Raw genomic sequence first — 16,167 nt, 5'->3', positions numbered from 1 at the left:
GAAACAGGCCCCCCCACCCCAACATCCACCAGACCACCGCTGGTCCAACCAATCGCGCCAAGAGGCCGAGACCAAACGACGCGCCGGCGCACACGCAAACCAACAACTATTGCCGATGTTTCCGCGTTACTCCCCGCACTCCTGCTCCGCTCGCCGCTTTTTATATCGACCTGCCCCGGCTCAGTCGGACAGTCCTCCACGCACGCACGCACGCACGACCAGTTGCCACGGCAGACCACCCCGCCCAGCGGCCAGCTTGCTCGCCACGACCACGATGGGCTTCCCCGTGGGGTACTCGGAGTCGGAGATGCTGCTCCCGCGCGTGCTGCTGCAGGTGCTCCTCCTCCTCGGCCACTTCCACCGCTTCCTCCTCTGGGCCTTCCACGCCGTGGGGCTCGGCGACCTGATCGACCTCGGCTGCAACTACCCGCCGCCCTCCGCGTCCACGGCGCAGGAGATGATGGAGCACCAGCACCAGGGGCGCGACGACGTGGCCTCCCCGCTGCAGCACCAGCGCCCGGAGTTCAGGCCCGTCGCGGCGGCGCTCATCGAGGAGGCGCTCCCCGTGGTGCGGTTCGACGAGCTGTGCGGCGCGGCGTGCGGGGGCGGCGACTGCGCGGTGTGCCTGGGCGGCATCGGCGGCGGCGACGAGGTGCGGCGGCTCGGCAACTGCCGCCACGCCTTCCACCGGGCCTGCCTGGACCGCTGGATGGCGCACGACCAGCGCACCTGCCCGCTCTGCCGCGCGCCGCTCATCCCATGGGCCGCCGACGCCGACTACGACATGTCCTATCCGTCTCCCCTGCCGCCCACGCCACTGCGGCGGCCTCACGAGCTGCTGCTGCTGCTTACCGGCCTGGGCGGCTTCCAGTGATGCGCCTGCGCGTGGGCAGCGTGGCTGGCACTTGGGCAGGCCGGCCACGCGAATCCGATCCGTGGCGAGGCAAACCGCGTGCTCATGTGCGGCCCAGCACGCCCGGTCGGTCAGGCGGGTGACCGCCGCCAAACCTGCTCAGTTGCCAGCCGTACACGCTTGGCCTCGTCTTCGGTCGTGTCTCCGACTCCGTTGGTTTTTTACAGAGGCTCCCAGTCCCAGGTCAAACAAAAAAAGAGGCGAAACAGACAAAGCACTCGGAAATTAGGCAGGTACTGTACTAGGTTGATCTGTAGGCCGATTGGGCGACTCCAAATCTGTGGAGCTGTGAATCCTTTGGCAGATTAAACTAAAAATTGTCTCTATAGATCAGACCATCAGATCCCGTGCAGTCTGGCTCCATTTGTGTTGCGCCATTCCGCATCGATCGATCGATCACTCACTCGCTCAGTCACTCGAATCCTGACCCTGTCCAGAAAGTACACTACTGCCATGCTGAAGAGGGAAGACAAATCTAAAGTCGACATCTAGGACCTCCATCTGGTTTAACAATTAACAGTTTTATTAAGCGAACAAACAAGATAGACAAGCAGCTGATCGGCGATATGATCTGCTCGCATCAGAGCCACTTGGCCTGGCATAACATAACCTGACTCACTGCCTGAGAGGCAAAGGCAACGTCGGGTCAATGCGTAGCGGAGTGCTCGACAGCGACTGACTACTGGACTTGTTGCGTGCTGGCCATGTAGGACGACGATAACGAGAAGCAAAGCGAGAGGCTAGCAGTAGAAGCTTCCTACCTCCATCCTTCTCCTTCCTAGCTCTTGGGTTTCTGGGCGGGTTCGACGAACACAGGCAGACGGTGCTTCTGATACTTCGGTTTGGTGAGCAGAGCACTACACACCGATACGAAAAAGAGTGAGCCGATCATTGCTGCCATTCTGCGCAGCGAAAGGGGGAGGGAGGGGCCAATGATGGACGACCTCTCTCTTTCGTCTGACAGAGACGAACTTGGACGGACTTCACACGACTACACGAGGACGAGGCATAATTGGTGATGGGCACACGACACGACGACGGCGACGGCGACGGCGACCATAGGTCCCAGGCCCCCACGGGCCCTCCTTCATCAGCGTCGTGCATGGGACGGGACGCCGGGCGCTTTTTGGCCCAGCACGCTTTCGACGTGCTGCAAAACGGGTGGCCATGGCCAGCCGAGTTTTTGGAATTCCTCTCTCGACATGGAAAGCGACGAATATTGTCTCGGCTTTGGTTCGACGACAGAGACGAAACTCGTTCTGTCATTCGCTCTAGCTTAGCACAGTATGTCCCCCCTGCACTTGTGATCGGTTGAACGAGTATTTTTCTTCAGCAGCGAAAGAGAAAGATCCGTGTGACGATACTGACTTGCCTCTTTGTTGGGTTGCAAATTAGTACGGAGTACAAGGGCCAATCCTCTCCGACTCACCGTAGAATGGGCTCATGTTGAACACCAGCAGCACTAACAGTAAGGGCTGCTTTGGTGGTAAGGGATCCCAAGGGAATCCATGGGGGAGAAATCCCCTTACAATTCAATTTTAAATAACAAGGGGATTCCTCTCAATGGATCCCCTTGAGATCCCTTAGCACCAAATCAGCCCTAACAGTAACTTCACTCTCCCTCCTGACTCATCATCAGTTCTCCCTCGAACTGCACCCGAATACTTGTCACTTCTAAGGCGAGTGCAGAATACAAAGACGCTCTCAGCAAGAGTCTCGCACCCTCGCAGCAAGGAGAATGAAGATTTGCCTAGCTCAAGCAACAACATGACCGGTCTTGGTGTTACTCTCTAGGAACTGATTTGGTGACCAATGAAAAAAAGAGATTTATGGGGAGAAATTTTGTCCTATTCAATTTTGAATAAGAATGAGATTTCTCCCGTAGAACATCTCTATTTCTCTGGTCACCAAACCAACTCTAAGAGGCTCTATATTCTTTCAAATATAAATAGCTTCTATTCTATATTTCTCGTTAGCCACAGATAGAAAATGAGAATGACTTTCTAGAGCATAAACAAGCTATAGAAAAATATTAGACAGTTGAAATATATAAAAGACGATTTTTTTATAAAAAATGACTCTTTAAATAATTATTTAGAGAGTAAGCTTTGAAAAGGACTCCCGAAGATGCTCTAATCACTCTGCACCCGTCAATATCGGTATGTTACACAGTTGATTACAACAGTGAAGAAGACAGACAACGGATCCTCATTTCAGCCCTTATTTCTCTTTGCAATTCAACCAAATTCTCGTTTCAGCTTCTCTATATTTCTCTCACCTATATTCTATATATAACTTCTAACTAACAAGTCCAGCATTTTATTTTATACCCGTTTGGATATAGATATTGAAGCATAGAATTAGGAATTAGAATTAACTTTTCTAAATTATGTTGTTTGGTAGCACATGAAATTGAGATTTGGAATCAGAGGCCCAATTCCCTGGAATTGGAGTATAACTAGAAACTCCATCTTCCAATACAAAGCCCCATCCCTCGTATTGCATGGAATTAGATAGCACAATTCTAAACTCTAATTCTGTGAATTCAAACAATATAATTGGAATTACATCTTATTTCAATACCATGTCTGATTTGGTATTCAACGCAATTTAATTACATCATCTCCAATATCGACATCCAAACGGAGCCTTATATCAAACCGTGTTGTTTCAAATTGGTTTTATATCTAAGCAAGAGGGTTAATAGATCATCTAATGTTTAACCAACTCTCTAACTAAACTCAGCTTTGTCCTAATTTTTAGCCCAACTATCAACTAGCCCTAACCCCTTGCAGACACTTTTTCTTCGTCCACATTTTAAATAACACCACTCAATAGGTTCGTCATGCTTCCAAGTGTCCTGCTCCTGCCGCGATTTCAGTAAGAGGCTTTAAGCCCTGTTTGTGCAGATTTTGGAGTTTTCTTGAAAATATGTTGTAGGTGTTTTGATTCTATAAAGCTAATAATAGCTTTTTGACGATGTTATTTAGCTTTCCATATATAATCAGCTTTTCTGAGCTTCTGTATTTCAAAAGATAAACAAAAAAACTAGTTGTTTGTTTAAATTTAAAGCTTCTCACTCTAAAATTAGCTCAAATAAACAGGGCCTTAATGCCAAAGCCCGCTAGCGGTATACTTTTAGTTTTACAGTTTTTTCTCTGCCATACTATACTTATGCAAAAAAAAAAAAACCTAGTGATAGGGAATTGGCCTAGAGATGGCAATTGATACACAAAACTCGTACACCTGACGGATTTTACGTAGCATAATGACTAGGACGAGATAAATTCTTTTATGTGAATATGTTAACGAACACAATATTATACCCCATCGGATAGACGACTACAGTTATGGTATGTACTGTTCATACTGTGTACCCATGGTTAATTTATACCCACCTTAATCATATATATAATAATTCACTCAATTAAGTACATGTAAATATATATTAGCTAAAATATGATCAACTTGCGTCTTTCTATATTAGTGATTATTTTTTCTTTTATTTACTCACATTTGATGATTTATAATTTTAAATACCGTATATATTTATTAGATTTATGGTATTTAATATGTGTTTAATGAGTATCTAATCAGACGTTGGTTATCCGATAGATTTTATTAACCATATAAATGTTGATATAGGTACAATTTTATATCCGAGAGCGATTACGAGCTTTTTGACATATATAATTTTATATCTCGTAGGAGGTTGCCATCCCTAGATTGGACGTTTGGGCTATATGACTCGCACCCACGATTGGGAAAAAAAAATCTTTGCAACCGGGATGCAAAGAAAATAAGAAACTCCTTTGCTCTTCTCACCTTCACTATCTGATGGTCTATATAAATAAAAGAAAAGTAAATTAATAGATGATTAAATTGCAAAATTTGATTAAATAGTGGATGTGAGGGGCTGCAAACGTTTTCATCCCGGATGTACAAGTCCACAACCATTCGACGTGGACCCGATCGAACCATAGCACTCGTGGCAGGTATGCGATCATGCGAGCGGCATTTGCGTAACGCAGTTCCCACCGCGACAAGACGAAGAACTGAAACCGAAGCAGCGAGAAACAAACGGAGACGAGAAGCTGAATCTGAACCGCTCCAAACGTCCAACCAATGCGCGAGGAGAATGCGCGACATGCCGATCTTCCCCACGCCACCATTGCACCTCCTCCGCCGAAATCTCGCTCTTTTCTCTTTCTTCCCGCACGAATCTGCTCGCTGCCACCGGCAACTTTTTCCCTCCGGCCACGAAGAAACCGACGAGCAGGAGGTAGTAATACCGCGGGAGCATAACGACGGCCGGAGACGGCGCGGGCAATGAAGGCGGCCGCCGGAGGAGGCGGCAAGGAGAGCCCGGCGGCCTCCCTCCTCCGCTTCGCCCTCCTGCTCCTTCTCCCTGTCACCGTGCTCTACATCTTCTACACCCTCCACGTCATTCTCCTCTCAACCCACTCCTGCCCGCCGGCGGACCCCGTCACAGCCAAGGGCACGCCAAGCGCATTGGCCGTCTCTCATCTTACCAACAATTATAACCTTACATCATTAACGCCTCCGCCCCCCGATGTGCTCACGGCGACGACGCTGCAGCACGTAGTGTTCGGCATCGCGGCGTCGGCGCGCCTGTGGGAGAAGCGGAAGGAGTACATCAAGATCTGGTGGCGCCCTGGCGGGGGCATGCGCGGCTTCGTGTGGATGGACCGCCCCGTGCGGCCCTCCAGCGTGCCGGAGGGGCTGCCGCCCATCAAGGTCTCCTCGGACACCTCCCGCTTCCCCTACACGCACCGGCGCGGCCACCGGTCCGCCATCCGCATCTCCCGTATCGTCTCGGAGACCTTCCGCCTCGGCCTCCCCGACGTGCGGTGGTTCGTCATGGGCGACGACGACACCGTCTTCCTCCCCGACAACCTCCTCGCGGTGCTGAGCAGGCTGGACCACCGGCAGCCCTACTACATTGGCTCCCCCTCCGAGAGCCACCTGCAGAACATCTACTTCTCGTACGGGATGGCGTTCGGGGGCGGGGGCTTCGCCATCAGCCAGCCGCTGGCGGCGAGGCTGGAGCGGATGCAGGACGCGTGCATCCGGCGGTACCCGTCTCTGTACGGCAGCGACGACCGCATCCAGGCGTGCATGGCGGAGCTGGGCGTGCCGCTGACGAGGCACCCGGGGTTCCACCAGTACGACGTGTACGGGGACCTCCTGGGCCTCCTCGCAGCGCACCCCGTCGCGCCGCTCGTGTCGCTGCACCACCTCGACGTGGTGCGCCCGCTGTTCCCGAACGCGCGGTCCCGCCCCGCCGCGGTGCGGAGGCTGTTCGAAGGGCCCGTCATGCTGGACTCGGCGGGGGTGATGCAGCAGTCCATATGCTACGACGAGGCGAGGCGGTGGACGGTGTCGGTGGCGTGGGGGTTCGTGGTGATGGTGGCGAGGGGCGTGATCTCGCCGCGGGAGATGGAGACCCCCGCGCGGACGTTCCTCAACTGGTACCGACGCGCCGACTACAAGTCGCACGCCTTCAACACGCGGCCCCTGGCGCGCAACCCGTGCGAGCGGCCCGCGCTGTATTACCTGGCCGCCGCGCGCCGTGCGGTGGCGCGCGGCGGCGAGACCACTGTGACGAGGTACCAGCGGTGGCGGCGGCGGGGCGAGGCACGCCCGGTTTGCCGGTGGAAGATCCCGGACCCCGACTCCCTGCTGGACAGCGTGCTCGTGGTTAAGAAGCCCGATCCCGCATTGTGGGACAAGGTAGTCCTCGTCGAGCTCTCTGCCTCTCTGTTCATGTTCATTGGACAATTCTACTCTACTGTATTCTAGTGTTTGATGCTGACTGGTTGATCCTGTCGCAGTCTCCGAGACGGAATTGCTGCAGGGTGCTGTCGTCTCCCGGGACAGGGAAGGACGGCAACAAGACGATGACCATAGACGTTAGTGTATGTGAGGACTGGGAGATCAACCAACTGTAACATGTAATTATCACACAGACAAGTAGTATAGGTAATTCATCACTTTTACTTTGTCCGTTATTTCTGTAACAGTAAAGATAGAAGAGGAAGAGGAAAGAACATCTACGCATCCCCCCTCGCATATGAGCATTCATCGTGCTGGTTCTTGTTCTTTTGTCCTTATTAACCAATTATATTCTACACACATGCTGTGAACGCGGCAATATACTGGCAGATCCCAGGAGAATGTCTTGTTCTGTAGATGATCACCCCTCTGTCTTCATGTGGCTACAGAAAAAACAAATGTTAGTGAGGAAACAGAGCTCTGGTACACTAAACTAATAGTGCTACACTAAACCGTGCTTTTGAGAGATAGAAGTATATGGAGTACCAACTGTTCGGTTGGACATCAACATTACTTTTATCTCCTCTGTTATAGCAGGAATCTTTTCGATGCCTTCAATTCTTATACGGAGCAGTGTTGGCGGTAGATGCCCAGGCCTAGCTATCCCACATTGGGACTGACATCGTAGGGCTCAGAAAATAGATATAAGGATGCAAGAAATAAAGAAGATAATAGCAACAAAGGATCCCATCCCAGCTCTAGGCCTTGCCATTGCCTCTTGCGAGGAGAGACCTCCTTATTGTGCAACCTCTTGTGAGTAGGGGCGTTAATGAACTCTAGATTTTACGCTATAAACTTTAAAGATCGAATCAGATTAGGATCGAACCCTATTCCTATTCAATTTTAAACTAAGATTATTTAAGAGCTCTAACTTTTTTGTGAAGTGACATTTAGATCGTGATCCATTACCACCCCTATTTGTGAGTCTTGCTCGAACTACCCTCACTAGAGGCCACCTTCTTCCCTTTTTGAGACCCTTGGTAGGGGCATCGATGTCATAAACCTCCCACCCGAGACGACACACATCACTCTTGACGATCCCAAGTCCATGGGTCAAGCCTCGACTTTGCACTCCTCCATGGCTTTCACAAGTCTCAAAAAGTAGACTCCCCATCGAGGCAGCAAGGCCACACATGTTGTAATATGACATTGTTCCCATATCCCAAGTCATATGCCTCATCACTTTGAAAGAGGACGAAAAAATGCCTCTCGAGACATAAACATTTTGTTGCTATACACACCCACTTAGAGGCAAACAAGTGTGTTGTGAGTAGAAGGGACAAAGTTGCCTTTAGGACCTGGCCTAAACCACGCCTCATTTTGAGGGCCCCTGTATAACCTTATTGAGTCCTTATGCCTTTGGAGGGGGCGATCGTGTGGTACAAAAAGTGTCGGGGACCATAATTAGGGGTACCCTCAAGACTCCTAATTCTTAGCTGGTAACCCCCATCAGCATAAAGCTGCTAAGGCCTGATGGGTGCGATTAAGTCAGGGATCAGTCCATTCGAGCGACTCGATCACGCCTCGCCCGAGCCTAGCCTCGGACAAGGGCAGCCGACCCCGGAGGATTTCCGTCTCGCCCGAGGCACCCCCCTCCGACGGCGAACATATCTCCGGCTCGCCCGAGGCCCTGCCTTCGTTAAGAAGCAACCCTGACTAAATCGCCGCACCGACCGACCAAGTCGCAGGAGCATTTAATGCAAAGGTAGCCTGACACCTTTATCCTGACGCGCGCCCTCCGGCAGAGCCGAAGTGACCGCCGTCACTTCGCCGCTCCACTGACCGGCCTGACAGAAGGACAGCGCCGCCTGCGCCACTCCGACTGCAGTGCCACTTGACAGAGTGAGACCGACAGGCAGTCAGGCCCTGCCAAAGGCACCATAGGAAGCTCCGCTCCGCCCGACCCAGGGCTCGGACTCGGGCTAAGTCCCGGAAGACGGCGAACTCTGCTCCGCCCGACCCAGGGCTCGGACTCGGGCTAAGTCCCGGAAGACGGCGAACTCCGCTCCGCCCGACCCAGGGCTCGGACTCGGGCTAAGTCCCGGAAGACGGCGAACTCCACTCCGCCCGACCCAGGGCTCGGACTCGGGCTAAGACCCGGAAGACGGCGAACTCCGCTCCGCCCGACCCAGGGCTCGGACTCGGGTAAAGATCCGGAAGACGGCAAACTCCGCTCCGCCCGACCCAGGGCTCGGACTCGGGCTAAGACCCGGAAGACGGCGAACTCCGCTCCGCCCGATCCAGGGCTCGGACTCGGGCTCAGCCCCGGAAGACGACGAACTTCGCTCCGCCCGACCCTAGGGCTCGGACTCCGCCCTGGCCTCTGCCGAACGACCTCCGCCTCGCCCGACCCAGGGGCTCGGACTCGGCCTCAGTCATGGAAAACAGACTCGACCTCGGCTTCGGAGGAGCCTCGACGTCGCCCAACCTAGGGCGCGGGCCAGCCACGTCAACAAGAAGCGCCATCATCACCCTACCCCGAGCTGACTCGGGCCGCAGAGAACAAGACCGGTGTCCCATCTGGCTACCTCCGCCAAATAGGCAATGATGGCGCCCCGCATGCTCCGTGACGACGGCGGCTCTCAGCTCTCTTACGGAAGCAGGAGGACGTCAGCAAGGACTCAACCGCTCCGACAGCTGTCCCTCCGCCAGGCTCCGTCGCTCCTCCGACGGCCACGACATCACACCAGCTGGGTGCCAAAATCTCTCCGGCTGCCACGTCGGCATGTACTTAGGGCGCTAGCTCTCCCCCGCTAGACACGTAGCACTCTGCTACACCCCCATTGTACACCTGGATCCTCTCCTTACGCCTATAAAAGGAAGGACCAGGGCCCTCTTAGAGAAGGTTGGCCGCGCGGGAACGAGGACGGGACAGGCGCTCTCTTGGGGCCGCTCGCTTCCCTCTCCCGCGTGGACGCTTGTAACCCCCTACTGCAAGCGCACCCGACCTGGGCGCGGGACGAACACGAAGGCCGCGGGATTCCCACCTCTCTCACGCCGGTCTCCGGCCGCCTCGCTCCTTCCCCCCTTCGCGCTCGCCCACGCGCTCGACCCATTTGGGCTGGGGCACGCGGCGACACTCACTCGTCGGCCCAAGGGACTCCCCGGTCTCGAAACGCCGACAGTTGGCGCGCCAGGTAGGGGCCTGCTGCGTGTTGACGAACAGCTTCCCGTCAAGCTCCAGATGGGCAGTCTCCAGCAACCTCTCCGACCCGGGACGGTGTTCCGTTTCGGGAGTCTTGAGTTCATGTCCTTCGACGGCAGCTACGACATGATACTCCTTCCACCGCCGCGCGACAACGACAATGGCGACCGACAGCCCGCCCGCCGGCGGCGAAATCGACGACGTCTTCCCCGCGTGGCGGAAGAACAACATTCGAGCTTGTCCCACCTTCTTCCCCGCCGATGGAGGGGAAGGCAGGGCAACCAGGGCCAAGCAGGAGGCAGTGCCTCGTCGGCTGTCGAGCAAGTCGACAGCGCCGACACCCCAACGAGGGGTGCACCGGGTATCGACTTCGCGCCTGAGACGAAGACGAGCGCCGTCTCCCCGCGACACGCCAAACCCGAGCAAGTGGACGACGCCAGCGCGCTTGCGAAAAGCTTGCAGGACGTCGCCCTCGTACCTGAGGCGACGGTGCAGTCAGTCCTCGACGTGACTTCATCGCCGCTCGACGACCAAAAGGTACCGACCGATTCCCATCCTACGTCTTTTGGATTCAGCCTCAACCCGCCTAGCAATCTCGCTTTGGCGGACGCTTTCGTGGAGGCGAGTCCAAACCCTCTGGGGTTCCGCCTGCGGTCGCCTTGGGACCGGTTGACGGATGTCTCGACCTACGGGCCCTCTGGGTCCGAGGAAGATGACGACCCCAACATTTGTTGGGATTTCTCTGGATTTGGCAACCCCAGTGCCATGCGGGACTTCATGACCGCATGTGACTACTGCCTCTCCGACTGTTCCGACGGTAGCCGCAGCCTCGACGACGAGGACTGCAGCCCAAGCCGCGAATGTTTCCACGTCGATCTAGGGGGTCCCTCCAAAGGTAATCATCTCGGCATGCCGGAGGACGGTGATCTCCCTAGGCCGGTGCCTCGCGCTGACATCCCACGGGAGTTAGCTGTGGTCCCCGTTCCGGCGGGGGGTCACGACCCACAGCTCGAGCAAGTCCGCGGGGCGCAGGCCAGGCTCGACGAGGGAGCATGGGCGCTTGAGCCGATCCGCCGGGACGTCGGGCAGGCATGGTCGGGCCAACCCCCGGCCGGAGAAATACGTCACCTGCCCTAGGGTCTCCAGCACCGCGTTGCTGATGACGTCAGGGTCAGGCCACCACCCGCATCCAGTGGGGTCGGTCAGAACCTGGCTGCAGCAGCGATGCTTCTCCGCGCGATGCCGGAGCCATCAACCACCGAGGGTCGGCGAATCCAGGGAGAGCTCAAGAATCTCCTGGAAGGCGCTGCGGTCCGACGGGCCGAGAGCTCTGCCTCTCGAAGGCAGGGATACCCCTCGGAACCTCATGCCGCGACTTCCCGATTCATGCGGGAAGCCTCGGTCTACACCGGGCGCACGCGCAACACCGCGCCTGCGGCCCCGGGCCACCTCGGCAACGAGCACCATCATTATGACCGTCGGGCCCGCCTCGACGAAAGGGTGCGCCGAGGTTACCACCCCAGGCGTGGGGGACGCTACGACAGCGGGGAGGATCGGAGTCCCTCGCCCGAACCACCCGGTCCGCAGGCCTTCAGCCGGGCCATCCGACGGGCACCGTTCCCGACCCGGTTCCGACCCCCGACTACTATCACAAAGTACTCGGGGGAAACGAGACCGGAACTGTGGCTCGCGGACTACCGCCTGGCCTGCCAACTGGGTGGAACGGACGACGACAACCTCATCATCCGCAACCTCCCCTTGTTCCTCTCCGACACCGCTCGCGCCTGGTTGGAGCACCTGCCTCCGGGGCAGATCTCCAACTGGGATGACCTGGTCCAAGCCTTCGCCGGCAATTTCCAGGGCACGTACGTGCGCCCCGGGAATTCCTGGGACCTCCGAAGCTGCCGACAGCAGCCGGGAGAGTCTCTCCGGGACTACATCCGGCGATTCTCGAAGCAGCGCACCGAGCTGCCCAACATCACCGACTCGAATGTCATCGGCGCGTTCCTTGCCGGCACCACCTACCGCGACCTGGTGAGTAAGTTGGGTCACAAGACCCCCACCAGGGCGAGCGAGCTGATGGACATCGCCACCAAGTTCGCCTCTGGCCAGGAGGCGGTCGAGGCTATCTTTCGAAAGGACAAGCAGCCCCAGGGCCGCCCATCGGAAGATGCTCTTGAGGCGTCTACTCCGCGCGGCGCCAAGAAGAAAGGCAAGAAGAAGTCGCAAGCGAAACGCGACGCCGCCGACACGGACCTTGTCGCCGCCGCCGAGTACAAGAACCCTCGGAAGCCCCCCGGAGGTGCCAACCTCTTCGACAAGATGCTCAAGGAGCCGTGCCCCTATCACCAGGGGCCCGTCAAGCACACCCTTGAGGAGTGCGTCATGCTTCGGCGCCACTTCCACAGGGCCGGGCCACCTGCGGAGGGTGGCAGGGCCCGCGACGACGACAAGAAGGAAGATCACCAAGCAGGGGAGTTCCCCGAGGTCCGCGACTGCTTCATGATCTACGGTGGGCATGCGGCGAATGCCTCGGCTCGGCATCGCAAGCAAGAGCGCCGGGAGGTCTGCTCGGTGAAGGTGGCGGCGCCAGTCTACCTAGACTGGTCCGACAAGCCCATCACCTTCGACCAAGCTGACCACCCCGACCACGTGCCGAGCCCAGGGAAATACCCGCTCGTCGTCGACCCCGTCGTCGGCGACGTCAGGCTCACCAAGGTCCTTATGGACGGGGGCAGCAGCCTCAACATCATCTACACCGAGACCCTCAGGCTCCTGCGCGTCGATCCGTCCTCCGTCCGAGCGGGCGCTGCGCCCTTCCACGGGATCATTCCCGGGAAACGCGTCCAGCCCCTCGGACGACTCGACCTTCCCGTCTGCTTCGGAACGCCCTCCAACTTCCGAAGGGAGACTCTGACGTTCGAGGTGGTCGGGTTCCGAGGAACCTACCCGTGGTACTAGGGAGGCCATGCTACGCGAAGTTTATGGCCGTCCCCAACTACACCTATCTGAAGCTCAAGATGCCGGGCCCCAACGGGGTCATCACCGTCGGCCCCACGTACAAACACGCGTTCGAATGCGACGTGGAGTGCGTGGAGTACGCCGAGGCCCTCGCCGAGTCCGAGGCCCTCATCGCCGACCTGGAAAGCCTCTCCAAAGAGGTGCCAGACGTGAAGCGTCATGCCGGCAACTTCGAGCCAGTGGAGACGGTTAAGGCCGTCCCCCTCGACCCCAGTGGCGACGCCTCCAAGCAGATCCGGATCGGTTCCGGGCTCGACCCCAAATAGGAAGCAGTGCTCGTCGACTTTCTCCGCGCGAACGCCAACGTCTTCGCGTGGAGTCCCTCGGACATGCCCGGCATACCAAGGGATGTCGCCGAGCACTCGCTGGATATTCGGGCCGGAGCCCGACCCATCAAGCAGTCTCTGCGCCGATTCGACGAGGAGAAGCGCAGAGCGATAGGCGAGGAGATCCACAAGCTAACGGCAGCCGGGTTCATCAAAGAGGGTATCACCAAATCAGGATGAAAGAGTCCGACCAGCTCGCGACTTCTTTCATCACGCCCTTCGGCATGTACTGCTATGTCACCATGCCGTTCGGTTTGAGGAATGCGGGCGCGACGTATCAGCGGTGTATGAACCATGTGTTCGGCGAACACATCGGTCGCACGGTCGAGGCCTACGTCGATGACATCGTAGTCAAGACAAGGAAAGCCTCCGACCTCCTTTCCGACCTTGAAGTGACATTCCGATGTCTCAAAGCGAAAGGCGTCAAGCTCAATCCCGAGAAGTGCGTCTTCGGGGTACCTCGGGGCATGCTCTTGGGGTTCATCGTCTCCGAGCTGGGCATCGAAGCCAACCTAGAGAAGATCGCAGCCATCACCAGCATGGGGCCCATCAAGGACTTAAAAGGCGTACAGAGGGTCATGGGATGTCTCGCGGCCCTGAGCCGCTTCATCTCACGCCTCGGCGAAAGAGGCCTGCCTCAGTACCGCCTCTTAAGGAAGGCCGAGTGCTTCGCTTGGACCCCTGAGGCCGAGGAAGCTCTCGGGAACCTGAAGGCGCTCCTCACAAAGGTGCCTATCTTGGTGCCTCCAACTGACGGAGAAGCCCTCTTGGTATACGTCGCCGCGACCACTCAGGTGGTTAGCGCCGCGATTGTGGTCGAGAGGCAAGAAGAGGGGCATGCATTGCCCGTTCAGAGGCCAGTTTACTTCGTCAGCGAGGTACTGTCCGAAACCAAGATCCGCTACCCACAAGTTCAGAAGCTGCTGTATGCAGTGATCCTGACGAGGCGGAAGTTGCGACACTACTTCGAGTCTCATCCGGTAACTATGGTGTCATCCTTCCCCCTGGGGGAGATCATCCAGTGCCGAGAGGCCTCGGGCAGGATTACAAAGTGGGTGGTGGAAATCATGGGCGAGACAATCTCGTTCGCCTCTCAGAAGGCCATCAAGTCCCAGGTCTTAGCGGACTTCGTAGCCGAATGGGTCGACACCCAGCTACCGACGGCTCCGATCCAACCGGAGCTCTGGACCATGTTTTTCGACGGGTCGCTGATGAAGACGGGAGCCGGCGCGGGCCTGCTCTTCATCTCGCCCCTCGGGAAACATCTACGCTATGTGCTACGCCTCCATCTCCCGGCGTCCAACAATGTGGCTGAGTACGAGGCTCTGGTCAACGGGTTGCAGATCGCCATCGAGCTAGGGGTCAGGCGCCTCGACGCCCGCGGTGACTCGCAGCTCGTCATCGACCAAGTCATGAAGAACTCCCACTGCCGTGACCCGAAGATGGAGGCCTACTGTGATGAGGTTCGGCGCCTGGAAGACAAGTTCTACGGGCTCGAGCTTAACCACATCGCTCGGCGCTACAACGAGACTGCGGACGAGCTGGCAAAAATAGCCTCGGGGCGAACAACGGTTCCCCCGGACGTCTTCTCCCGGGATCTGCATCAACCCTCCATCAAGATCGACGACTCGCCCGAGCCTGAGGCTACCTCGGTCCAGCCCGAGGTACCCTCGGCACAGCCCGAGGCACCCTCAGCTCGGCCCGAGGCGCCCTCGGTTCAGCCCGAGGTACCCTCGGCCTCCGAGGGCGAGGCATTGCGCATCGAGGAGGAGCGGAGCGGGACCATGCCTGATCAAAATTGGCAGACCCCGTACCTGCAATATCTCCGCCAAGGAGAGCTACCCCTCGACCGAGCCGAGGCTCGGCGGGTAGCGCGACGTGCCAAGTCGTTCGTCTTGCTGGGTGATGAGAAGGAGCTCTACCACCGCAGCCCCTCGGGCATCCTCCAGCGATGCATCTCCGTCGCCGAAGGTCAGGAACTCCTCCAAGAGATACACTCGGGGGCTTGCGGCCATCACGCAGCGCCTCGAGCCCTTGTCGGGAATGCTTTCCGGCAAGGCTTCTACTGGCCAACGGCGGTGGCTGATGCCACTAGAATTGTCCGCACCTGCGAAGGGTGTCAATTCTATGCGAAGCAGACCCACCTGCCCACTTAGGCTCTGCAGACGATACCCATCACCTGGCCCTTTGCTGTATGGGGTCTGGACCTCGTCGGCCCCTTGCAGAAGGCGCCCGGGGGCTACACGCACCTGCTGGTCGCCATCGACAAACTCTCCAAGTGGGTCGAGGTCCGACCTCTGAACAGCATCAGGTCCGAGCAGGCGGTGACGTTCTTCACCAACATCATCCATCGCTTCGGGATCCCGAACTCCATCATCACCGACAACGGTACCCAGTTCACCGGCAGAAAATTCTTGGACTTCTGCGAGGATCACCATATCCGGGTGGACTGGGCCGCCGTGGCTCATCCCATGTCGAATGGGCAAGTAGAGCGTGCCAACGGCATGATTCTACAAGGGCTCAAGCCTCGGATTTACAACGACCTCAACAAGTTCGGAAAGCGATGGATGAAGGAACTCCCCTCGGTGGTCTGGAGCCTGAGGACAACGCCGAGCCGAGCCACGGGTTTCACGCCGTTCTTCCTAGTCTACGGGGCCGAGGCCGTCTTACCCACTGACCTGGAATATGGCTCCCCGAGGACGAGGGCCTACAGCGATCAAAGCAACCAAGCAAGCCGAGAAGACTCGCTGGACCAGCTGGAAGAGGCTCGGGACAAGGCCTTACTACACTCGGCGCGGTATCAGCAGTCCCTGCGACGCTACCACGCCCGAGGTGTCCGGCCCCGAGACCTCCAGGTGGGCGACCTGGTGCTTCGGCTGCGGCAAGACGCCCGAGGGAGGCACAAG

The 16,167-nt window shown here is 57.0% G+C and overlaps 2 protein-coding genes across 2 annotated transcripts; both read left to right on the top strand.

Moving 5' to 3' along the window:
- Window positions 1-190: 190 nt before the first annotated feature.
- LOC100284526 (RING zinc finger protein-like) lies at window positions 191-1,253 on the top strand. The gene has a single exon (NM_001157421.2). The coding sequence runs from the start codon at window positions 275-277 to the stop codon at window positions 872-874; it is 600 nt and encodes a 199-aa protein (NP_001150893.2). The 5' UTR covers window positions 191-274; the 3' UTR covers window positions 875-1,253.
- Window positions 1,254-5,186: 3,933 nt separating this feature from the next.
- On the top strand, window positions 5,187-7,100 carry LOC103627553 (putative DUF604-domain containing/glycosyltransferase-related family protein). Its single transcript, XM_008647838.3, has 2 exons — window positions 5,187-6,667; window positions 6,769-7,100. Exons 1-2 carry the CDS (start codon window positions 5,243-5,245, stop codon window positions 6,883-6,885), a joined length of 1,542 nt encoding a protein of 513 aa, XP_008646060.1. The 5' UTR covers window positions 5,187-5,242; the 3' UTR covers window positions 6,886-7,100.
- Window positions 7,101-16,167: the final 9,067 nt, after the last annotated feature.

Source organism: Zea mays, chromosome 5, assembly GCF_902167145.1.
Source record: "Zea mays cultivar B73 chromosome 5, Zm-B73-REFERENCE-NAM-5.0, whole genome shotgun sequence".
Lineage (NCBI taxonomy): Eukaryota > Viridiplantae > Streptophyta > Magnoliopsida > Poales > Poaceae > Zea > Zea mays.
The sequence above is the reverse complement of the archived record's forward strand: the minus strand, read 5'-3'. Positions and strand labels throughout refer to the sequence as shown.

Excerpts from the sequence above, each read along its gene's own strand:
- LOC100284526 (NM_001157421.2), top strand. The coding sequence starts at position 275 with ATGGGCTTCCCCGTGGGGTACTCGGAGTCGGAGATGCTGCTCCCGCGC.
- LOC103627553 (XM_008647838.3), top strand. The coding sequence starts at position 5,243 with ATGAAGGCGGCCGCCGGAGGAGGCGGCAAGGAGAGCCCGGCGGCCTCC. Across the intron at positions 6,668-6,768 it reads ATCCCGCATTGTGGGACAAG|TCTCCGAGACGGAATTGCTG; the intron begins GTAGTCCTCGTC and ends ATCCTGTCGCAG.